Source organism: Sinohyriopsis cumingii, chromosome 3 (assembly GCF_028554795.1).
Source record: "Sinohyriopsis cumingii isolate HCF-2022 chromosome 3, ASM2855479v2, whole genome shotgun sequence".
NCBI classification, from domain to species: Eukaryota; Metazoa; Mollusca; class Bivalvia; order Unionida; family Unionidae; genus Sinohyriopsis; species Sinohyriopsis cumingii.
Genome location: NC_142963.1, coordinates 74,700,089 through 74,725,391, shown reverse-complemented (window position 1 = coordinate 74,725,391; position 25,303 = coordinate 74,700,089). Strand labels below are relative to the sequence as shown.

Below are 25,303 nucleotides of genomic sequence, written 5' to 3'. Positions count from 1 at the left end.
TGTGTGTGGACGGCAAAGTGTTGTTGTTCATGTGAGTGTATGAAAGTATCGCTTATGTATTATTGTCACTTATTTGATACGGATACGGTTTTCGCTTCCGAATATTTCTGTACTCTGGATATACATCACTGTACCTATGTTCATATATTGTGCTATCTGCTACTTTTGTATTGAATTCGTATTGTCCAACTGTACTGCTTGTGTACAGAACTTGTATCATCATGGTCAAATTGGGTAGTTATTTACCATGTTTTGCCCTCACGGTCCAGTTGGACTGTATATGTACCGAGTCTGTATCATCATATTCGAGTTGGGCTAATGCAAGTTAATAAATGTATTGTCTTGTCATACAATAGCGCTGACCTTTTCACACTTTTCATTGTAGGAATTGCAGAGATTATTTGGAAAGAAGTAGTGCGATAAGTAACCTCAGATCAACGAAGTAGACGACCAATCGAATGTAAAGGAAATCATTGTCAGGAGTAACATCTAATTGCCGTTTCTTTCTCAAAAGATGTACATTGGCTACCTGGCAATTTATCTTTCTAACTAATTTTCGCAACGAAAAGAACACGGCAGCCTTACATGTTAACATATATTGGATATCACATCTCCAGTTGTTTTATCATAGATCATGAACATCGGAATTTGGTGGAATTACGTTCACTCTGGTTATGAATAGCGTGTGCTTGCAGAACCAAAACTGGGACATAGTCCTACTTTTCACCATCTTATTCTGAACGAGGTAGTTTATTAGAAAGCCTGGGAATGAACTAAGTTAACGGCATCTACTCTTGTGACTATTCTGTTGATTCCGCCCGAAAAATTTTGTAGACCAATATGCAGGGAACGCATGACGCCAAAATGACTGACATAACTCTTTTATATGACGCAGATGCAGACGCGTGGAGCTCCTACATTATGGAATTTATTACCCCAATGGCAAAGGTGAAATGCATTAGTGCAAATATTCAGGAAAATTTAGATCAGGCTATGCAGCTTTGTGAAAATTGTCTTATTCTTGTGATCCTAATGTCTCCTTCGATGCTGGAAGATCTTGCATTAAACGCTGCGCGGATGAAACCTGTGTTGGAAAAACACAGTCACGTGGTGACGATTCTATGTCACACGTCTCAGAAAGATGTCGAAGAAAATCTCAAAAAAGACTTCCCTTTTGTAGATTCGTTTAAATTTTTCAATACTGAAGACACTAAGGAAAAGAATAGAGAAATGGTTGCAAAAGTTTTAGATATTCTGAGTTCCGTCCAGGAAATATCCGTTGCTCTTCCAGGCGCAAGAAAGTTGCCAATAAAGACAGTATGCCCGGACTATATTACAAGGGTAATTACATATTGGTTTATCTCTCTTGGCAAGAATGGCTCCTATAATTAGCACTGTATTAAAAAAAAAAAACAGGCTTATTATGCCGTGAAAGAAATCGCAAAAAGAAGATGTAGATTAAAGTCAAGGCAATGACATACATTATTCATAGCGCTATGTTAATCTTTAGATTAAAGTTTGTTCTGTAGCAGAAATTTCCAGTTAATTTTACATCAAAACTTTAATAATGCATGGTATCTGCAAGGCAGATTGATCTATTTTGACATTGATTATATTGCTTACATATTTGCATGTTTGTTTGTTTGTTTGTCTTTTTCCTGCAGCAAAGTTTTTGAATATTCGTGTTCCCTTCATTTACCTGTCCTATTCTGAGATATATTTCAATGACAGGTATTGGTATTATACAAGTATTCTTAGTCAGGTCAGGCCTTAACTAAGTTTATCTTTTGGAAAAATATTATCCCACTTATGACTGAGTTTTTAGTAAGACAGGTCTCTTTGCCGAACTATTGCTAGATCTATGTGTACAAAATATAGAAAGTGCACGTAGTAAGCACTACTTTGAAGTACGAGTGTACTACAAAATATAAATCATTTCTAATATACTCTTAAAGTGATTCTCCATTACATCAACGTAATCGGATCACGTGTTTATGGGTGCAGTTTCTTACCAAAACATAACGCGCCGATGTTCAATCACAGAAGCATAATCAGGCTCTATATAAGTTTCAGCGGTCACAAAAAAAAACAAGAATGGGTCAGTCGGTATCCTTTGTTTGACCATTATCTCTGTCCACTGCCCTCTTAGGTCAATAAACCGTGTATTTTGGCCATATGATTTTAAACATCGTGTTGGGTCATATGACTTGAAATGAGCACTGCAGAGGCTGTACAATGTAGTTTGTTTTAACTGATATGTGTACCTTTGATTACAGTACTGTAATTACAATAAGGCAAAAATATTTAATTAACTGCCAACTTAAATAGTAATTTATTTTTTATACGTTTCTAACATATCACCAGAAAATGACCAAGTTGAAAACATTTTTTGTTTATATAAAAAAACCTATTTTGACACAACCATGGTAAATGCACAGAAGTAGTCACATCACAGTATTAGCTTGCTCAAATCATAGCGGTCATCGATATTATCAATCGGCGAAAAATAAGAAAAGTTAATTAAGATATTCCCCTCATGTTCCACTAATAATTTGATAAATTCAAAGTTTCATCAATATATTCCGATCTGCTGTCAAATAATTAACTAAATATTACAAACTATAATTGGTTTTATTTTATTATTGTATATTAGCCTGTATATTATTTTATTATTGTAAATTAATCTGTAATTTTTGTAATTATTTGAGTTGTCACTGTCATTTTTATATAATAACGCAGTAGTGTAATACAACTTAAATTTAAGGAATTTTTAGACTTTTCCCACGTCCGTATATTTTTTAATCTTTATTTTCATGTATAATCTATTATCAGAAAGATGAAAAGATTCTTATAGTTTTCAAGAGAGAAATACAAGGAACGGTCCAAGTGTCATTTGAGAAGAACGGGGAACGTACTGACACAAAAAAGATGAATCCGTACTGCGCAAGGTTCAATGCACCCGGTTCGTATTGAAACCATTTCCAATATTAAAATCGCTGTTACGAAAGGTATGTAGTTTATTAAGAAAAAAATTGAATCAGACACATGCTAAATTTGTCAGTGTAATAAATAATGTGTTGAAAGAAACAAAACAGTACTCCACTATTGCACTAGAGATAAAATATGAAAAGCACATTTTGTGAAGTACGGACTTTCAAGACTATTCTATATTTCAGGGGTGTGTCATGTCATACGTATATACACTTAAGTGAATGCACTATGATCAGGGACGTATCATGTCATTCGTATGCACTCATGTGAATCCACTATGATCAGGGACGTATCATGTCATTCGTATGCACTCGTGTGAATCCACTATGATCAGGGACGTATCATGTCATTCGTATGCACTCGTGTGAATCCACTATGATCAGGGACGTATCATGTCATTCGTATATATTTATGTGAATCCACTATGATCAGGGACGTATCATGTCATTCGTATGCACTCGTGTGAATCCACTATGATCAGGGACGTATCATGTCATTCGTATATATTTATGTGAATCCACTATGATCAGGGACGTATCATGTCATTCGTATAAATTTATGTGAATCCACTATGATCAGGGACGTATCATGTCATTCGTATGCACTCATGTGAATCCACTATGATCAGGGACGTATCACGTAATTCGTATATACTCATATGATTGCACTATGATCAAGGGGCGTATCGTTATCAGTATGTACTCGTGTGAATGCACTGTGTTGCCAAAATAAGAAGTTATTTTATCCACACATCTGTTTTATATGCCTGGTGTACACATCACACGTACCCGCTGGACGCCGTTGTTCATCAACAACGGCAATCTTTGTCCATGAAGACATTAGTCACACAATTTATTGCACAAGCATTTCAGATCAACCTAATGGACACCGACATACCACAGACTTTAAGTGTAAACATTATACCGAAGTATAAAAAGTAAAAACAAATCTTGCCCCAATATAAATATTTGCATGTATGCTAATCGGTGTTTAATATAATACCTGGTGACAGAACAACAAATGCCAAATACAGTTTGTTTGGGTTTTTTCTCTTCAGAATAAACGATTTGGGGGGTGGGGGGTGGTATGCTTAAAAGTTTTATGTCTGCTTAAAAGTTTGATCTATGCTTTAAAGTTTGATGTAGGCTTAAAAGTTTGATCCCTTTCCAAGATATTTTAAAATTTCAACATTGAGTGATTACAATTAGAGCGGAATACAGACAAAATTGTCATGAGCGACTTGAATAAACAGGGCTGACGTTTTTCATCTAATGTATAAAATGTCCCTAGGTAAAAATATAATCAAAAATCTCAACACATCAAGCTTGTGAAGCATGCAGTTAATGTTTAACCAACTTCATAATCATATTGACAATCATTGCCGCTTGTATAGTTTACTTAACGTAGAAAATATTCCCTTGCCGAAAGGCTAATAAAATGTAATGTGCACAGAAAACGACTTATTGTAAAGTCGTAATTGTTTATGTGATTAGAAATCGTCAACAAAACAGTCACAATAATTGATTGATTGATTGATTTATTGGTTGATTGATCTGAAGTATGAGCACAATTTTAGCACAACTGATGGAAATAGATCTTAAATATGTAAATATATAACGTCTCCTAAGTGATATGACAGAAATCTCGTTGATGTAGAATGGCTGTTGTATCAGAAAGACATACAAGGAACATAGAAAGAAATAAAAACCTCGTCTTTGTAACTATTCAGATCCTAAAAAGGTGACCTTTAATATAAAAAACCTATTTCATCAAGAAAGCCCTTCTCGCACAGTCTCTGTGGTCATTCGTCTACAATCCTGGCTATATTTTACCACCTTCTTTTAGACATCTTCCCAAAACAGCCAATACTGGCCCAATACCATTTCTGGCTGGTTAAGAGAACTGTTACTGTGCACGTTTATATTATTATATTTGACACTTCATTCATGTTTCTTGACCCTTCTCTTTCAAATGTTTGCATTCGATTTAAGGTAATCATGTATTATCAAAAAATCTACACTTTTAAGATTTTTTGGTGATCATGGAGATTGTCAGTGTAGTGTAGTAAAATTTCCATTCAGTGGCTTTTATATACGTTTGTCCTTATTTGTGATGTGGTATAAGGTTGGCTACATTACTTTGTGCCATAAAACCACAATTTTTTTTCGATGCAAAGTACTTTCGCGTGTTTCACTTGTATATATCAAACGTATACATAAAGTGCTTGAGCGTGTTCGAATTATTTATACGATTACGGAAAAATGGCTTTTTCCGTGAACGTTTTTTGCTATAAACTCCACTTGGGTTAAGACTGGCACAATTATATCGGACGTGAAATTTAATCATTTAAATGAATATTTCAGCAACGTGACCAATTTCATTGACAACCACGTCACACTCCTTGAAATTATTAGATTGCTGAAAACCATCGTCGATTTTCTTTGAAAATAAAAATGAGAGAGTTCCTGCTGTTGTTATATCTAATGCACCACTGGGGATCGAACTCTACCAGCAGTTATCATATAAAAGTTAGATGCTTAGACAACGACATCGAATTTGGAAGTGGCCGCTTTATAATATTGGTCTGTCAGATTTTTTGGAAGAGAACTAACAAGCGCAAAAATTTACTCATAAAATATATCCGTTTCAGAGAGGCCGAAGATTGGTAGGTGCAAGTTGTACATCTACGAAGATGACAACTTACTGGCAGAGTGGAGATTGCATTTCACGTCACCCTCTTTGGCATCATACGAAAGCTTTGAATTTCTAGCTCAGTGTCTCGACATTGACTCAGAAGACAGAAACAAAATAGATGCTAGGTTGACCGCATTGTTTGAAGAAAGTACACCCGGAGACGAGGGACTCGCAAAGTTCTTGACACCTTCAAAGATGGGAAGCGTTCAAAGTAAGTTTTGATTTTATATTTACATCATGGAAAAGCATTTGGATAGAATTTTAAAAACTGTCTGGCCAAAAAAATAGTTATAAAAGCTCACTATTAGCAATAACTATAAATAAAATATATTTGAATAATATCCCTCTCGCGACAACTCCTGTACTATGTATCCATCATGCAGGGCCGGCCTTCGGGCAATTGAACCGACTGGCCCAATCGGTCGCCGCGCTCACAGGGGCCCCGCGGGTTAGTAATTTTTAAAAAATATAAATAGAGAGAGAGTCATTTTAAAGCGATTGAAGAAAAGTTTAAGTTAAATATCATATAAAACTTGTTTAAAAGTTTATTTCCAAATGTGCTCACAAGGGGCCCCGTGCGTAAATCCAGGAGGCCCCTTCAAAATGAGCCAATATCAGGCCCCGCGTTTCCTAAGTTCGTTACTGCCATCATGATACAAAGCAAGAAAAAAGGCTCACTTTTCCCCAAGGATGATTGGAAACCTTGTATCATGTGCCCATCTGATCAGATTTAGATTCTTCTCAGTCAAGGTTGACGTCAATTAACAATGGTCACAAGAAGGGACTACAACAGTTACGCTGTATTTCAATGCAATATGCTATGTGAGCAGATGGATGGAATCATAGCAAAAGAACAACAACAACATAACAAGTTGCCTTTTTATTATGAAAGATTTGCTTAGGGCACATAATAAGCTCATGATCAGTACATTAATTTGGTCTGGGTGCTTGTATTACTGTCTCGTTTAATAACGAGATCCTATATCCTTCCACTAGATTCGCAACTTCGAAGTCAGTTATACGCCACTTACCTCGAATAATGCGGATAGCTGTCATTAGGACCACCCCGCCTTTTTACGAAACAAACATTGACCGAGAAGTTCAGAATACATCGATCTATTTTCTTTTTCATTCGTAACTTCTCAGTTGATCTTATAGTCAATGCAATCGGAAAAATAACCAAGGTGGTCCGAATAGATTGCTCTTTCTCCCTTGTGGAGAAATTTGTTGGGAACGAAATGTATAATTTTCTGTAAATTACCACGCCCACATATATCCGAGGCGTATTTTTGCCATTCAGAAATAGCTGAGTTGGTTAGGATGCTTCTGCTATGAAACTCGACGCGTTAAAAGCATCCAGATCAAGCTATTGTACTGACAACCTGCATATGCTACTCTACGTGCACATTGATAGTGACCAGTCTCAGAAAGTTCGGAATTTTCTTGTATACTATTATGCATATCTTTATTATGTATATTTTCATTCATTATTGTGGTTTGTTAGAGTTATTTAGCTGATAATATTTTAAGTACTCGTTTTGTAAATGAATGGGCTTGTTCGTCAATCCATTTATACGTTTCAATGTATAGCAATCAAAGTAAACATCACTTGGTCTGACTGCAGATAACTGAGATTTTTCAAACTCCAAGAAGACCTCATTTATGATTAGCTAGTATTAAGCAGCTGACCTTGTTTTCCAGTTAGACGTGCAATGAAAATGAATCATTGAACCATCTCTATGTTTTAGTAAATGCGTATTGGTTATCTATATAAGAGAATTATTACTTTGAATTAGGCATTCTTAGTAGTACTACCAGTTTCGGAAGTTATTCAGCTTTATTGTGACGAATTTGTTTATTAAATTTAATCATTCGTTGGAATTAGAGTGCTCGAAATATTCAGATTAATCGGAATCATAACTATACGGAATTACTTTGAATTCATTCAAAGACTATTTGGGATTATATCATAGTGATTCTTTTGAACTGTTGAGACATTAGTACAATAAGACCATCATTTAGAATACCCTTGGAACTCATTCGAATTACTCGATGATTTTGGACTTGAAAGAACATTTAGGAATGTTTATAATTTGTTTCTTCATACTGTAAGTTATTTTTACTTTTTCACTTTGTATTTTAAGGAAATAAATTATGTTTTAAATTATAAAAATCAATGTTATCTTTTTTCTTAAAATGTCTCCCTTAAACACCAATTAAGTATTGCTTTTGTTTCATTTTCAGTGAAAGTTAATGTACGTTTTCCAACGTTGCTCCACTTTGCCGCGTATCATGGACTTCCTGATCTATGTAGTTGTCTTCTCGATTTTCCTGGGTCCTTTTCGGCCTTTGTAACATATAATAAAGATGGGAAAAATCCGGCAGAGCTGGCTGCCGATTCTGGCCATCAGGAACTTGCAGACTTCCTCGAAATGTTCATGGTAAGTGATAAAAAATAATTCTAAGTTCTGATACAAGATCCGACTTTACAAACGATTGGTAATTACTCACCTTAGAAACAATATCAAACACGAACTTGTGGCAAAATAAATCACATTGATCTTTTTTTCAGTTATTAGGTTATAAAACCTTAAAGATTTCCATTTATCTGCAGGAAACAGAAGCTGCTATCAGTGATATGGGAGAAGTGTATGAACAAATGATTGGGCACTCGCTATATTACAACGAAAAAAATAAAGGTGAGTAGGCTTCTTTTCATTGTCTATCATTCGGAATGATTGTTGTTGTTGTTGTTGTTGTAGGGTTTAACGCCATTTTTCAGCACACTATAGGCTATACATGGCGGCCAGTATTAATGGTGGAGGAAGAACCCGGAAAACCCCCGGAAAGAACCACCGACACACGAGAAGCTACTGGCAAGCTTTCTCACATACCCACATTGGCAGAATCCGAGACTCGAACCCACGCAGACAGAGGTGAGATGGCAGTGATCCGTAACTGAGAGCGCTTTAGACCACTCGCCCACTCGGGGCCCCTCGGAATGATTGTAATATAACCGTTATCTTTCCGGCAATTCTTTTTCAGCTGAGTAATTAAGACGCTTTGTTCACATGTACACAATAGTTGATCGAAAAGGAAGATGGGACATGCATGGAAATCAGGAGATGTAGAGAATTTACGGAGTGTTAAGGGAATTAAATGCCGATATAAGCATATTCTTTAAAAAAGATGTGCTATTAACGTGCGAAAAAATCAACAGGGAAAAATTTTATGTATGTATGTATGGATGGATGGGTGGTTGAATGGATGGATGGATGGATGGATGGACGGATGGACGGACGGACGGACATACGGACGGACGCATGGATGGATGCATGTAGTGTTTTGCTGCAGCTCAGGACACACGTATCTGTGTAGTGCTAACACAAATTTCGTTTCGAAATATGTAAACTGGATTGCGCAAAAATTTTAGACAGATAAAATAAATGTATAATTAATTACCGAAAGAAATCTTGAGCTTTCGTAACTTTCCAATACCTGTTAATAAATTTTCATTAGATATGTATGCTTCTTTATTGTCTTTTTAAAAGTGAACAGCATTTTCACCAGCTTAAATTTCATCCTTCAGTTAAGTTTAATAGGGAAAATATATATAGTGCAAACATATATGGGTTTGATAAAGTTTATTAAAAACCCTTATGTCGTTTATCAAGAATCACCCGCATATATGGAACCCATTGCTGAAGAGGGTTATGTGACTGGAAAAATAGCACCCACTATAGGAAGGGACAAATCGCAATATACCCAGGGCAGAATCACGGAAATCACCGACTTACCTCCTCCAAGAGATACAAGACAAAGTATGTATCTAAAACTGTTGAGTAAATTTATCTCTTTTATGAATACTCATCTTGTCTCAGCACTGATATTAGCAGTGCCTACATATATAATTGCTTTTAGATCTGTTTATATTGTTCTTCCAGTAAATTACTTTAACATATTACATTCTCAGATGTAAAACAATATACAATTTTGGTTTGAAATAATAGTCTATATTTCATGATGTTAAGATTTAGACGGCGCTGCAAATCATTTGCAGTTCATTTTAGGATTACAAATATGAGTTTGCTAAGCCGCAAAAGACTCTGATTTGATTTCGTTAGCATTTGCCAAAATATACAACTGCATTCTGAATTAACTAGACACTGTGCCATTCGTCAAGACTGAGCGAGGTTTGTTTTGGAGTGCTTAATGGATCTAACCGTTTAACTGTTACAATTTTGAAAGACGAACACTACCTTATAAAGCCAGCTAATGTCGCCTGCTTATTAGTGTACACAATTCTAATATTACAGCTAATGTCACATTCATATTAATGTACACAATTCTGATATTACGGCTGATGTCGTCTGCTTTCTTGTCCGCACAATTCTGACATAACAGCTACTGTCGCCTGCTTACTAGTGTACATTTTTCTAATATAACAGCTAATGTCGCCTGCTTACTAGTGTACACAGTTCCACTATAACAGTAATAATTAGCCGCTGACGACGCGACGTGGTGGATTCTACAGCGGTCTGTGTAATGAGATGGCGCATTACATTTAGCGCTTGCGTAGAAAGATATTATTACTATTATATATTTCAACTACTTCCTAATCAGAGCCACCACTTCCCGGAAAGAAACCTGTACTGCCTTCACCATCCAGAGAGCAAGTAAAACAAATCTCAACCCATCTTGAGAGATCAAAACCCCCTGCATCCGTTCCGATATTTGGCCCCAGCCCAGAGGAGGTTATAGGAATAACCACACCCTCTGACCCGAATGTCTTCAATAAATTCAGAGATGTAGGAGCGCCGGAACTACAGTTCGGTAAGATGATTCCGCGTTTTTTCTACTGTTCTCTCAAGGCATATATCGATTATGGTTGATATAATGTGTCTCACATTTAAATACCATATTGAATTTTAAATGCTCATATTTATTCCAGTTGGATATTTAACATCTTTACTTTTTTAATTATATCTTGTACTTCACGTTAACATCTCTCTGGAAAGGTTTATCTTCGTAAATTGTTTAAAGACAATGCAGACAGAAATATTACGATAGCGCCATGGATCAGTTGGTATATGCATTGGATTTCTAAAAGAAAGATTGGTTGTTCTAGATTTGCTTCTACCTAGAGCTGTTGCAGAATAAATTAAATTAAGCTCTCTTGGACACCCATTGATGCATACGTTTAGGTCTGACACAATTCACCGTACAAATGTTCAGATATCGTCCAAGTATGATAGTCAGCTGGGCTGCTGGTCCTGTGCTGATGTATTTCTTCATGAAATTGGTGCCAAATATTGTTAATACGAGACACAACAACTACACATTGAAGTAATTCACCGTAAGAAAAAGTCAATACAAATATGGCAATGAAATTGATTGCTTGCTCCAGAGTTGAGGTCAATTTTACATTAGATTTGGTGTCATAAATTGACATTAATGCGCAACTGAAGCGATCCACTCACTTAAGAAAACCAAGGCAACAATCTTCCCAATTTATCGTTAGAAAGAATATGAACTCAATCGCTGGATGTCGCTAAATGCACACAAGCTCCACAGATGGCTACCCCGAAGTGAGAATTTTGCAAATTCTGCGGCAAAAGTTTTAAAGGCATACCTGTTAGAATTATATATTAAAGTTTTACACACACCTAAATATTAAATTAAATCAATGATAATTGATGAATCAGAGCTATATAACTATCTCAATGATAATCATTTTCGATGATGGGCCTACTACTTTTTGCGTCAACATCTCTACGGGACTGTTAACATGGTTTCCAGCTATGCACGGTAAATTTATATTTACAATATTCTTTTCCCAAGACATTTAAAAAGCACCAGATTTGGTTAGGATGCAAAAACTTAAAAAACATTTCAGGAATATACTTTTTTGTGCTAGATTTGATTTTCAAAGTCTCCATTTCTTGGTTGTTTTGCTCACTTTTTACAGTTTTGTTGATGACTCCAATTTGCATATGACATTGCCAATACCAAATAGTAACAAAATATTTGAGATTGATAGTGTCCGAAATAAAACCTTTTCCAAATTTCAAATACTTTTTCTACGGCATCCCTGACTGGTCCGACATGCTTGTCACTCGAACTCATTTTGTTTCGATTCGTTGCAGAATAAAACATCTGTTCGAACCTGACTGTAACCGTAGTGTTTGACAAAGAATCCAATTTGTCTTTCTAAAATGTTAATTTGTTTCAACTCAATATGAATGCGTCCTTAGTTGTTTGTTTTGCTTTTATTTGTTTTGTTCTCTGTTTCTGCTGTTGCTGTTGTTTATGTTGGCTTTTTGGAGGGTCGTTTTTTGTTATCTGATTCTGCTATGCTTATGATCTCTTCTTGCTCGCCACGTGCTGACCGTATGGTGCTGAATATAACCTTTTTACTTCATTCAGTTGTCCTCCTTTCTATCAAAACATTTCTACAATAAAGGAATTCTGCCTTTCACTCTCACATTCCAGTACATATAACCTTTGTCAATAGAGGTAATGCTGTTTGTAATTTTGCATTAGGGCACTCACTACTAATTTTGGGGATAAATTTCAGCAATCGGATAGGAGTCAATTGAACCAGAAAATCTCATTTTATTTACACATATTTGTCACCAAAATTCATTACAAAATACATACTAGTATCTTGAACATTTTTGTCATATATGACCTTAAAATATAATCTAGCCTTAAGAAGCACCTTATCTAGCAGGAATAAATTATAATCTGGCCTTAAGAAACATCATGTCTTGCAATAATAAAATATAATCTGGCCTTAAGAAACACCATGTCTTGCAATAATAAAATATAATCTGGCCTTAAGAAACATCATGTCTTGCAATAAAAAAAATATATAATCTGGCCTTAAGAAACACCATGTCTTCCAATAATAAAATATAATATGGCCTTAAAGAAGCACCATGTCTAGCAGGACTATGCTTGGCCATTTTGTATTAAACCTCTTACAAATATGAATAAGTACCAATACCTGTAAATGACAATTAGTTTACATGACAAATTATTCGAAGAAGAAAATAAAGAAAAAAGACGAATGAGGAGATGATAAAGAACGTTTCTTGCTGGAACGATTATTGTTGATTTCAAATAGGACGTTCTGAGTAGTTTACTTTTTTATGATTTTTGTTATTTTCAGAGTTTCCCCCATCTCCATTGGGTCAGACATTGGATGAGCTCAAAGACATTCAAGAGGGGTTTAAGAGAGGAGAATTCAATCTGGATCAGGTACAACAACTATATGCTGCCTGGAAAGATCGGAATAGAGAGGGGTCCAGCTCCATGAAGGAGCGACAGGTTTGTTTAGTTTCAGTTTATACCGGAGTTCCGTAGAAAGATTCGCGTTTATGTCTATCGTATTCCTAATTGCAAATTAGAAACGAAAGATGTAGTCGCAAATGTTCTCATACATAATGCCACAACTGTACAGGCAGATGCCCTTGTGTGAATATGATGTTTTTTTTCCCAGCAGGTTTACTTAATGCAAGTGAAACAGCCGTTGAGGTATTATTCCATTTAAGGTCCTTACGACTGTTTCTGTTTGTGCATATACAGAAAATGACCGACCAGGACAACCCATCGTTAACACTCCTAGTAGTAGTTCCACATCAATGAAACTAGATTATGTTTTATTAAGTGGTGAATGTTGCAGATTTGAAACAGCGCCTAGTCCAAGTGTTTGCCTTTTGCTAAATGGGTAAGACTAAAATATTTTAACAGCCAAGGCTGCGAGGCCCTCGAGCATTACGTTTGAAATTATCACTAAACATTATGAAACATTTCTGGTGAATGTAACACATTTTAGTAGTGAATATACATATTTTTAAACGGAGAACATAACTATTTCTAATGCATTTATTGTCTAATGTATGGGTTATTTCTTTTTTGTTCGGAGAATTTCTTTTTCTTCGATGAAAGATAAACTTTTTCAAAAATGACTACGACGAGAAATAAGAAAACAAACTTACCAGTCAGCAAATCCGTTCGTTACGTAGGACTCAGACCATTGCTAACATACAAACACGATATGGGATAGGAACTTTCAGGTTGCATAACTTCTGGGAAGAGTTGGGGGATTTCCACGAGAAGCGCAAGACGACCTAACAATGTACTTGAAATCGTCAGTTAAATGGTACAAAGAAAATTTGCTAAAATTAAAACCATGATGTTTTATGAAATTGCGACAGTCAATGAAATGATAAAGAAGAATTGGTGTAGATAAACAAAACAGCTAGAATATATCAAGTTTCATGATGATCTTTTGCTACACCAGGTACAACTAAATCCTCAGGTAAACCTAGTGGTGGTAAGGTCGTCAGGACGCGAGCACCTCTAGTATTCAAGAATTAAAGAACGAATGAGTTATGGAATTATGGCTTATATGTTTTTTTTAGTAAACATATTTATATATCGTTATGTAACATTCAACAAGAAATCAGCAATAAAGAGAAATGAACAATGAGGATATGCAGACAATAATTCATAAGTTTGGAATTGACAAGTGAAATGGCTGGTGCATAATTTAATATAATCAAACAAAAACGTGCCAAAAGTAAGTATGCGCTATAATCCGAATATGGAATGATAAAGAAATTACTGTCGATGGTGGAGAATAGTGACGATTGTGTTCCTTTAAGAAAATTCGGTAAAATAACAATATTGTTGGAATGAAATTCTTCGAGATATTGGTGAACAATTTAATCGACGACGTAATAAACACGAACGTGCTAATACGCTGTGACAGCTAATCAATGATAGTTTACACGGAGAAAGAAAAATAATCATAAACGGGATGCATGTCGTTGTGATGATGATCTCAAATGGATGACAGCGTCATCTAATCTCAATTCGCTACCGAATCATGATTACCTTAGTGCGCCTATGTTGAAAGTTGAATTTTGCCATGTCAGAGCCTCATGAAGAAAACCCTTTTAGAAGCAAATATTGAAACAAATATATTGGTATAAAAGATATAAATCTGAAGCCCTAGCGCGTTGTATTAAGCACGTGTATTTTTACCTGAAATTGTATTCATTAATATTTTTCTCTGATGAACCAGTTGCATATTTCATCACGAAGCCGCATACAAATTATATAGTTGAGACAACACCATCATGAATTTATCAAATCAAATAAAATAAGTATCCATCGCGCGTCTATGTGGTCAACGTGTTCAACAAAATATTTGGTCAACATCAGTGGCAATCCAGCTCTGCAGACATAATCATCACTGTATCTGGCCAATTCATACATCGACGTGGCCACGTCAGTGTTTTCGAAAATTGCTTGTGGGCAGCGTTGTTGAACGGCAAAACCCTCTGAACTAATCGTGCTGAACTATTATGCAGCATGAAAATACTTCTCCGGCACATGATCCAGTTTCACCTACCTGTTGTTGTTTTTATGCCTCGTGAAGGTATTCTTTTTTTTTACGTCGAGATGTTATAACATGTCTACAATATTTTAGAAGTTGTCTGCTTCAGAGATAAAATATGCTATTTATTATGGAGTTGTACGTGCTGAATTCAAATATAAGAATTAAAACAACTGATTGGCTACTGTTTCCAAGATATTTAGGTTTTTACATTTTACGTCTATGTATATTGTGTAGACAGTAGTGTTTTAATCACACATTGTAAATTTAGGTCTTTTATATGTTTATGGTTGCTTTACGTGATAATATTTTACCGGTCCTGTTTATGTGAAACTTTAAAAAACAGCGAAGGGTTATAGAAATAAAATATATTATGAAACAAACGGCAAAAAACTATTATGTATATATAAGTGCATAGTTTAGTCCTTATTCAGTGTCTGCTCGGCGCTTCTCGGCTTGTCTTTTGTATTCATTAAATGGAGTTTCTCTTGTCACTGTCCAGCAGTAGTTTGCAAGCATTGATGGGCTCCATTTGCCCTGATAGTGTTTTCCATTGTTGCAATGTCCTAGTGAAATCGCTCGCCGTGCTCGTCGCTCACTGCTCCACAGTTTGATGGAAGAAAAAATCTAGATGAGAGTTCAAAATTATATCTTTAGTGACATGTTGCAACCAATGCTTTTGTATGTCTTGAGGAGGGTTTCACCAATTCCCAGTAATGGTCTGCCTTGTTGTTTCCGAGAAAATTTGTTGCTACTAAGTGGAAGGCTTTCCATGCCGTCTTTTCCTTGCCATGCAGTGCATGGTCAAATGCATCATCTCAAAGCAGTTCACGAATCTGAAGACCAACAAAGACAGCTTCTTTATCTTAGCTTCAGTTAACCTTGGACATTTGCCAAGAGGTAATTGAAAGCTGCTTGTATTTTGTCCATGGCCCTGACAACGTTCTTCATCAGACCCAGCTTGGTGTGCAAAGGTGGTTACAAAATTTTCCTTGATTGAATAAGTGGTGGATGCTAAACGCTTTTCCTCCCAGGCTCCAATGACTGTCGGAGTGGCCAATCTCTTTTGATGTAGTGTGAATCTATTCCACGACTATCCCATTCACAGAAAAAACAACATTAATTTGTGTATCCAGTCAGCAGACCAAGCAAAAGAGCAAGAACCTTCAAATCGCCACAAAGCTGCCATTGGTGTTAGTCATAGTTTATGTACCTTAAAAGTTGTTTCATGTTTTCAAAGGTTTTCTTCATATGGACTGAATGACCAACTGAAATTGGTGGCGAAACATTGCCATTATGCAGCAAAACAGATTTAAGGCTCGTCTTCCATGCATCAATGAACATTCTTCACTCATGTGGATCATGAACGATGTTGAGGGCTGCCATCACACCATCGATGTTGTTGCAGGCTACAGTATCACTTTCCATGAAGAAGAATGGGACAAGATCCTTTTGAGGATCACGGAACATGGTAACCATAACATCACCTGCCAAGAGATTCCACTTCTGTAGTCTGGAGCCCAACAGTTCTGCTTTACTCTTGGATAGTTCCAAATCCCTGACAAGGTCATTCAGTTCACCTTGTGTTATGATGTGTGCTTCAGAGGAGGAGGATGGGAGAAAATATGTGTCATGGGACATTAATGGTTCAGGACTAGACATTTTATCCTCTTCCTCTTCCTCGTCTGACTCAAGTGAGAATGATTCTGTGCGTATAGCTGACGGAATGTTTGGATAATGCGGAGTCCACTTTTTCTTCTTTGACACAATTTTCCCAACTGGAGGTACCAAGCAGAAGTAACAATTGCTGGCATGATATGTTCGCTCTCTCCAAATCGTTGGCACTGAAAAAGGCATAGATTTCTTTTTCCTGTTAAACCACTGGCGAAAATTTGTTGCACAAGTGTTGCAGCATATGTGTGGGGCCCACCTCTTGCCCTGATCTCCAATTTTGCAGCCAAAATAGAGATGATATGCTTTCTTAACCATAGTGGTTATAATGCGCTATGGTGATGTAAAAGTCACTTCACCACAAACATGGCAGAAGTTATCTGCATTGTTCATACAAGTACGAGTCGTCTCTGCTCACTTCGGCTAAACATAAATGTGTCCGTTTGCAAAATCAATCATTGACAAATAAGAGAGCACGACATTGTCTAATTTCTAGAGCTGATATATGGCAATTTGTTCAGCAGAGTGATTTAAGCCAGATCTGATTGCATCATCCATGACTTCTAGGAAAAACATGATACAATTCATATCATGTATGACGCAATACCAGCTTCAGATTGTATCATTCATTGTTTTGCCCAAACCCAGTCATAGATTTATTCATAGATCCAGTCACAGATGTAATTTTAGTTATTTCTGGTCTACATTGAGATCTCTTCCCTTTATAACTCACACATCATCCGCCTTTCCCATATCAAGGGTCGTATATACTGACCCAGTATTATATCTTTAAAACTAGAGCCAATCACCCATTTTAAGCATCATTTTCGTTCTTAGTGACCCAGATTTAGTCAAGTTTGACTACATTTATTTCGGAAGCATTTTGGCTGTAGACCAGTGTTATTGACTGAAATAAAATTCAACATTATGTATAAACAGACCATAATCAACACCCTGTGCTCTTGTCACATGATGTTTCTCCCATAAATTTCATTGGGGCTACTCTTGTACGATACAATATAAAGTCTCTCCAGTTCGCGGGTACATCCGGCGGATATGCTACTGTGTTATTGTAAATTATATACGCCCCTGTTCATGCAGATTCCATTATCGCAAGTAATCCAGCTACGTCTTGGATTTCTTTGCGGATTTTTCGATGGCTGCGCGGTTTGTCTTGTGGCGATCTTGATGCCTTTGACGTGTTTTCTGCTTTCGCGATTGGACCAGGCGATGGTGGTGTTCGATTCATATCGGTTGACACAGCTGTAATTTCTTCCGTAAGCGCAATCAGAAGAGCACATGTTTGTTCGAAACCCGTGTTGAGTTTCTGTGCAATTTTTCTCGCGTCGAGCATATTCGTGACTCAACCGCGGACTGCGATACAATCTTCAAGTTAAAAACTGCAGACTGCCATATAGTCTTAAAGTTCAATAAATATTGGCTAATCCATACGCGTTGACTCCGTTAAATACCATTCTTAATACGGATCAATTTAAGGACTTGTGTGTAACGCTGAGTCACGTCCGCATGTTCATGTCGGCCGCCGAAAAAAAAAACGCTCGGAATACTTCTAACGATCCAGCATTACATGGTCATATACAACTCGATTATTCAACGATGCTTCTAAATCGTCCACGCATGGCGCGTCATTGACGTAAGTGATACAGTTGACTGGGGCGTCTTCATCGTCGTTATCATCAGTTATCACACTTCCAACGTTATTAAAATCGCGTAGTACTTCGAAGCACGATTGATCGTCTGACGACGATGCAACTATATATAATTTATCGCAAATAAGTCAGCCCATTATTAGATTTATCCACAGTAGAGTCGTTCCTGATCTGGACGGAATAATAATGATCGATCTGATCGAATTTGGAAATGCCGCATGATGTCTTTTTGCGAGCAGGAGTTGATACCCCTACGGGAAAAAATTAATCATGTCAAGACTTTCTTTTAAGTCCTTGGTCCGCTTGTGGACCGAGAACATTGCTATCACGAGCACCAAAGCAATCTATGAAACTCATTAATGCGTCAGGCAGACGCATATGGACTGGTTACCATTTGATGATATTATGAATACAATTATGAATAATCGTAATAATCAGTTTATATTGTGTACGTTGTCGTGGGAGAAAAAAACAACTAAAACTGTAATCCAGGTCAAGCCGACCAATGGAATATTTGCCATCTGTGTTTTATGTACACACTGTGGAATTATGAAATATTCATTTGCTGGACAAAGTGGATATAAGAGCAGCCGGCCAAAAGCATGTGAAGAAACTGTCAACCGAGTTGATACTGCTGACTATTAATTCAGCAGATCTATAGCAAAAACAAATCGCCAATGTCAGTTTGATTCATGGTTTAAATTTAATCGCACGACCAGCCGTAGATGAACGTGTAGCATACTGGATCGTCGTAGGCGGTATAAAACAAAATAGTCCTTGGTGGGGAAAAATCTTCGACAGGTACGTAGGGAACCTTTAGTGTGATGCGCATTTAGTACGTCATTAGTAAAAAGAAAGGTACCACTGAGATGTACAATAAGCGAAAATATACAATAAACGATGGATGTTCAGCACGCTAGCAATCCTTGGACGACAAGTCCTTCACTAGCGGATCGACCAAAACGTGCTGAGTGGTCTACATCCACCACTTATTATAATTCACGTGGTTATTAAAAACATATCACAGCTACGGGAAAAGTTAGCAAACGCAGCTCATGTCAGCTATAGCATCACACTAGCTTGGCTGAAAAGAAACAATCGTTGTGGCAAATATATTTACCAGCACAAAAGAATGACACGAGAAATGTTTGTTGTTAAAATGCCAAACGAAGTTCATCAGGCTGATATTTTGGTTTTACGACACGATAATGTACACGACGCCTGCAAACAATATATATATATATATATATATATATATATATATATATATATATATATATATATATATATATATATATATATATATATATATATATATATACAACTACGCGTTAACTGCTCTTGATATTGGCAGTCTATATAACCAATCTGAAACATTGCCGTCCAAGAACTTAACAAGCATCGCAGACGCGTTTAAATGTATCTACGCGCCCAGACTACCAACAGTTCCATAACTTTTACATGTGGATCCTGGTAAATATTTGTTCTGAGCAGAGTCGACGCTAAATGAAACGACATGAAGCACAGATTTGTCGTGGACATGTCAACGATCATCATTATCAGGCCATTGTTGAACGATTTAACCGTAGAGCTGCAAAACTGTTATTTGGGTATCAATACGCGAAGAGTACTAATTTTATCATGATCGAGCTCTATAGTGGGTTAATCGGCTTCAATCGGTTGTACTGAAGCTAAATAATGAAATTACACGTACGACAGGCTTAACACCATCTAACACAATTCAGCGTAAAATGTAAAATTGTAACCCCAGGAAATAAAGTTACCAAGGACGCGGCTCTGTGCAAAAACGTTTTCGCTGAATGTATGTGAAATTAATTTAGTTCGGTTTTTTATATGCCCTGAAGGTGGACACTTTCGTGCTACTAGGCGATATAGTCTGTCAGTATATTCACAAATTCAGATCAAAGTAATATTTCAGGCCATCTAATATTTTACCATCTGGCACAACTGCCACGGTCTGCTCAACGCACGAGTGTGTCAGGACTGCAGGAGCAACAGACGCGGCCTCCTAGTAGACTATTTGTCTGGGAGGAATTTCAAGTCGTTTCCGTGGGTACGGAATGACCACCAATGTCTATTTTAGGATTATCGCGTGTTTATACGCATCTGACCATAGGCCGTCACGTTAATTACATCTATTTGATGTGGGGGTGGGTCGGTTTATAATTCGGATCAGATTGGTCTTATGTTAATATTCTTCCGCGTGGCCTGCTAGGGGGATGAGAAGGTATTCCACCTACATATTTGTCTTTGACACTTTCGGACGACAATTTGAGGAACACATTATGTGTTTTTATTATTTTGCTTCGGAGGACAATACATTCTGTGATTGGCTATCCAGATGTCTCATCCTTCCCGCTTTTTTGAAAACTTCTTTTCAATATACAGCGGATTATTATTAGGATATTTGCTGGTATCAAAGTCGTTTCGTAGACTTGGCTCAGACAAGTCCGATCAGATGTTGCCGGCGATAACACGCATCAGTAACAAATCTTTGTCTTTCTAGAGTAGCTTGACTCCTTTTCGGTTAAGCAACTGCAGATTGAAAATTTGTTTGGTATCTTATAAATATCACTGGGTAGAATGGATACGAGATTATCCAACGATGCATCGATGAATCGATGAATTGATGCTGGCCAATCCTTTAGGCTTCATATTTCTTCGTGTTGTTAGGAATAACGCTTAGATCCGCGTTTTTCACATCGGCAACTCGGTGCATGATCATTTCATTGTCATACCGTGTGAATTATAAAATACTACCGGGATCTTGAGTTTATCTGTGTAAATTCGTAGTTATGCTAACGATCACAAGCAGCTCCTCTATACGCTGTTATGTATATTTAATTTAATTGTTTGTTTGGTTTTTTTTATAAAAAAAAATTATTCCATTACAGAATATTGTAACGTAACATTGTTTACTGGATTTGACATTGTCCAGAACTGTTTTCTTCTTTTTTCATTTTCGATGTAAACAACTAACAATAGATACATTGTATCTTGTTGCTGACCTTGTTCCAAAATCAGTGGCAGTTTTGGTAACCAATTTTTTAAAATATTATCTTTCTCAGAGTAAGAATCATCAAGTTGAGCCAAGGTCATACCTGGACTACGTGACATCAAACATGTGTCAGTTGTAAACAAACTTCTTTTCTTCTTCTTCAGCATGATGAACTTTTGACTCTCGTCCGGGAATTTGTTTTGCGTCTTAGTTACACTTGTTACTGATGTTTTGATAAAGGATTGTCAGTTGGGTTTAAAACATTTGACAAGTTAAGTTGTATTATGTTGTGACCAATTTGGGCCGAATTTTATTTTTCATCAGATTACTGAATTTAAGCGATTGTTTTTCCTGGAGATACAAAAGTGCTCTGATAATTCTTTGATAAAGACATTCATTGTAATTTATACGTAATTCAAAACTGGAATAATATTTTCTGTGATTCAACAAGATCATGTTGACACATCAGTATAACGCTGACTATTACAGACGTCATCGCCTTCCATTTTGAATTTCATCGGTATTTAAACTGAGATAAACTTAGAACTTTTATTACTAAGAACTCCGTTTGTAATTCTTTGATTTTTTTAAAAATTTAATTCGTATAACCATTTGTTCTTTTCTCATTTTTCACTTTGTATTCTAGGGAAATAAATTATTTGCTGCAAAGCTTGTTGTCTTCACTCATTTGTTTTACTTGTTTTCAGAGCATAGACTCGTAACGATGCGCCAGTGATATGTCAATCATTGCCAAAAACATTCATTTCTTGCGGAGATATTTTCACAAATCCAACGCGATGGTGCACTGTTAAACACGACGATATCGTCAATATCATCAGGATCATGTCGGCAGGATTTTTTAATAACTGTGTGATCCGCGTCGTTTAATCGATAACAGACCAGGTAAAGTTAAAAACGGCATTTTCTCCACAATATAACACATTTGATTAGTTTGCCCATCGGCACGAACAACTATGTAACAAAATATTCACGGAACTTGATCGGATAACTTTGATTCGTTGTTGGCTGGTTGACAAGTAGCGGCGACACTTTCGAGGGATGCTACTGCGATATTCAAGCATTCAGTGTCGGCGTAGATCACGCACGGCTCCTGAACAGTGTTCCTGACCTTGAAAAATATGTTTCTAGGTTCAATCATGGAAATTCTCTATGGCTTGTGAAAGATACCAGCACAATAGAAATCGTGGTCATCCACTAACCGCTTACTACTAAAAACGTGCATGGGGAAAATTTGTATATTCGCGTTTATTAGTTATTCAGACCATCTGTAGAAACTCTTTGATTCAGACGTAATGCTGTTTGTCTCAGTCGTTCAACAATGTCATTGCTCCTTTCCAATTCGAATCTGTTGAAGTCTATAATACCATTTAAATATGTCTACTGCCATGCCCAGATTTAGCATCTCAAACTTTTCAACGTCAGAACTCGAACCGGAATTTGAATTTTACGAAACCGGTGCTCGTTCATCCGTTGTTATTTTCTGATTTGGTCGGTATGATCATCAGCTGTATGTATCGCCGATAAACTGCCTTTGCGAAGCATTTGTCTTCGTATATTTATCACATTGATGACAGCCCGCGGTGAATAAATATAGGTGTTTGAATATAACTTAATCCACGAAATGGTTGGTATGGAGGAATTTCTGTGAAGCTTAACACACGTGATTAACGTCCATTATGATATGGTTCTTGTATTCTTTTAGCACCGTTTTATTATTCCAGGAAAACCACAATGTATTTCGTTTTCTATCTCGTTATAGTCCAATATTACAAGGGCGTTACTTAAAAATATTTTACGATTCCTTCGCATTCTGGCTTAATCAAATCTATCAGGAGAATGTATTGACCTTTACATCGAGATTTATTTCAGCATGATGTTGTACTATTATTTTCTCGATTTCTGATCTCATTGCCGATAGCGCCCTAATAATACCTCTGCACGGTTCATACTCGTCCGGAATTGCAGTTTTTTAGCATCTACGCACGCTTCCTACACGTCCGGAATGACAGCTTGGTAGAATCCAGGCGCGGTTCATACTCGTCCGGAAATACAGCTTAGTAGCATCTCCTCCGCACGGTTCATACTCGTCCGGAAGGACAGCTTAGTAGCATCAAGGTGCGGTTCATGCATGTCCGGAATGGCAGCTTCATAATCTACAAGATCACAAAGGCGTTGTTTTGGTATAAAATCAGGTGTTCTGAAACACTTACGAGCTTGTAACGCTGCTGCAGATGCAGTCATTGCAGCCATTTTTCGTTGATGTTCTTCTTCGATTACCTGGATAACTTTCTCTCGCTCGGCCTTTGGATCAAAACCTCGAGATTTAGCCGTGCAACTGCCTCACGAAGTGATTTCACTGTTTGTCGTGGTTGATCATCAGCAACGCCTAACAACGCCTGTAAGTCTTGCTTTATGGCTCGGTTTGGAATCTTTACCTAGTGAACTCTAGCATACTTCAAGAATATATAAATTAATATTATTTAATTTAAAATGAACTCTATTTCACCAAGCGCATCCACTTTGCTGTAAAAATGTATTTTCTTATGGCAGTGTTCGAGTATTTATTCAGAGATCCTCATCCTCGACATAACCGATTTCTTGTTTTTTTTTTTCTTTCCAGCGTCATATTTCAAACACGGTCTAAGACCTTTGCTGTCTTTGCTAAATGTTTGTTTGTGAGTTTTACAATATTTATAAATATATTTTCGCCCACATACTTCCTGAATCCCCATCTTAAGCCAATGCGATGTTATAATTTTGTATCCCATTGGTATATACATCATATTATAACGTTATATTGGATTTTTTACCCAATGTACATGTAAGCGTGCTCAAGGACATTGCAGGCTTGGTTTTTAAAACATGACGGATTTTCACTTTTTATTGTTGCCTTCCATAGTAGGGTTAGTTTCAGTAAAAACGAGCACTATGACTAGACGTGGTCTCAAATCCTCATTATACATTGACTTGTTATATGACAGTATTTTCATCGTTTTCAGAGACAGCTACAAGAGCTCAGACAAAAACATGCTGATATATTAAGGAAGGCAACAAAAGGGAAAAAGCAATCTCAGATCGGACGGTTCAAGCCTCGATCAAAAGGAAGTAAACAAGAAGAGGACGAGCCCTTAAAGATTGAGGTAAGTGTGCTGTAAATTATACAGAATCTGGACTAGATATAGAATGTACTCGAAGTATCAGTTGTACGGTGTTAGATATACCGGACATCCTTTCCATAGGACTATCTCTGTGAAGCGACCCCTAACTTTAAGCGACGTTTTCCAGTGCCACCAAGCCTGTTAACTGATCTGCATTGCGCCCACCTCTCAAAAGCAACTAGTAGTTGCTATTTTTATAGTCGCCGGGAGGGGGAGAAGGGAGACCACTTGGCTCGATGCGCGGCTTCGACCGGAAATGAGTTAATATTTCAACATCATGCAGTTCGACACTGAATAGATTGGAGCATTTCACAGAACAAACAGTCACTGTGATTAAAGGCATCGAACGGTTACAAATGTACTTAACATAACATCTTGACGCTGAAATAAACAATCAAGCCTTTTTTTTCTTTCGCTACAATGGCTGATTTTTACTACAGAGAAGCCTGCCTACTTACGAGAGGGGATATTTTTGATTGGTCAGTCACTGTCAGTACATAGACAGTAATTGTTGCATTTTCCCGTATGTTTGTAGTCCGGTTTGAAAGTCAACACGTAAAGGGCAGCATCTTTAGGTATGTGCCTACACCTAACAGCTACAAACAATTAAACTGAAATTTATGACAGAAAAATTATTAATTTTATGTAAAAGATTAAATGGAATGAATAT

At 36.8% G+C, this 25,303-nt stretch overlaps 1 protein-coding gene across 4 annotated transcripts in view; it reads left to right on the top strand.

Annotated features, from left to right (window-relative positions):
- LOC149803121 (uncharacterized) overlaps window positions 1–25,303 on the top strand; it is a 73,146-nt gene that overhangs the window by 39,857 nt on the left and 7,986 nt on the right. For all 4 annotated transcript variants that reach the window (XM_089952729.1, XM_089952730.1, XM_089952732.1 and 1 more), the window contains exons 2-10: window positions 386–1,341; window positions 2,833–2,962; window positions 5,642–5,896; window positions 7,930–8,126; window positions 8,300–8,384; window positions 9,360–9,506; window positions 10,309–10,518; window positions 12,860–13,017; window positions 24,475–24,615. In XM_089952729.1, coding sequence (XP_089808855.1) covers window positions 841–1,341; window positions 2,833–2,962; window positions 5,642–5,896; window positions 7,930–8,126; window positions 8,300–8,384; window positions 9,360–9,506; window positions 10,309–10,518; window positions 12,860–13,017; window positions 24,475–24,615 — 1,824 coding nt within the window. In that variant the 5' untranslated portion in view covers window positions 386–840. The remainder of the gene's footprint in view (window positions 1–385; window positions 1,342–2,832; window positions 2,963–5,641; window positions 5,897–7,929; window positions 8,127–8,299; window positions 8,385–9,359; window positions 9,507–10,308; window positions 10,519–12,859; window positions 13,018–24,474; window positions 24,616–25,303) is intronic.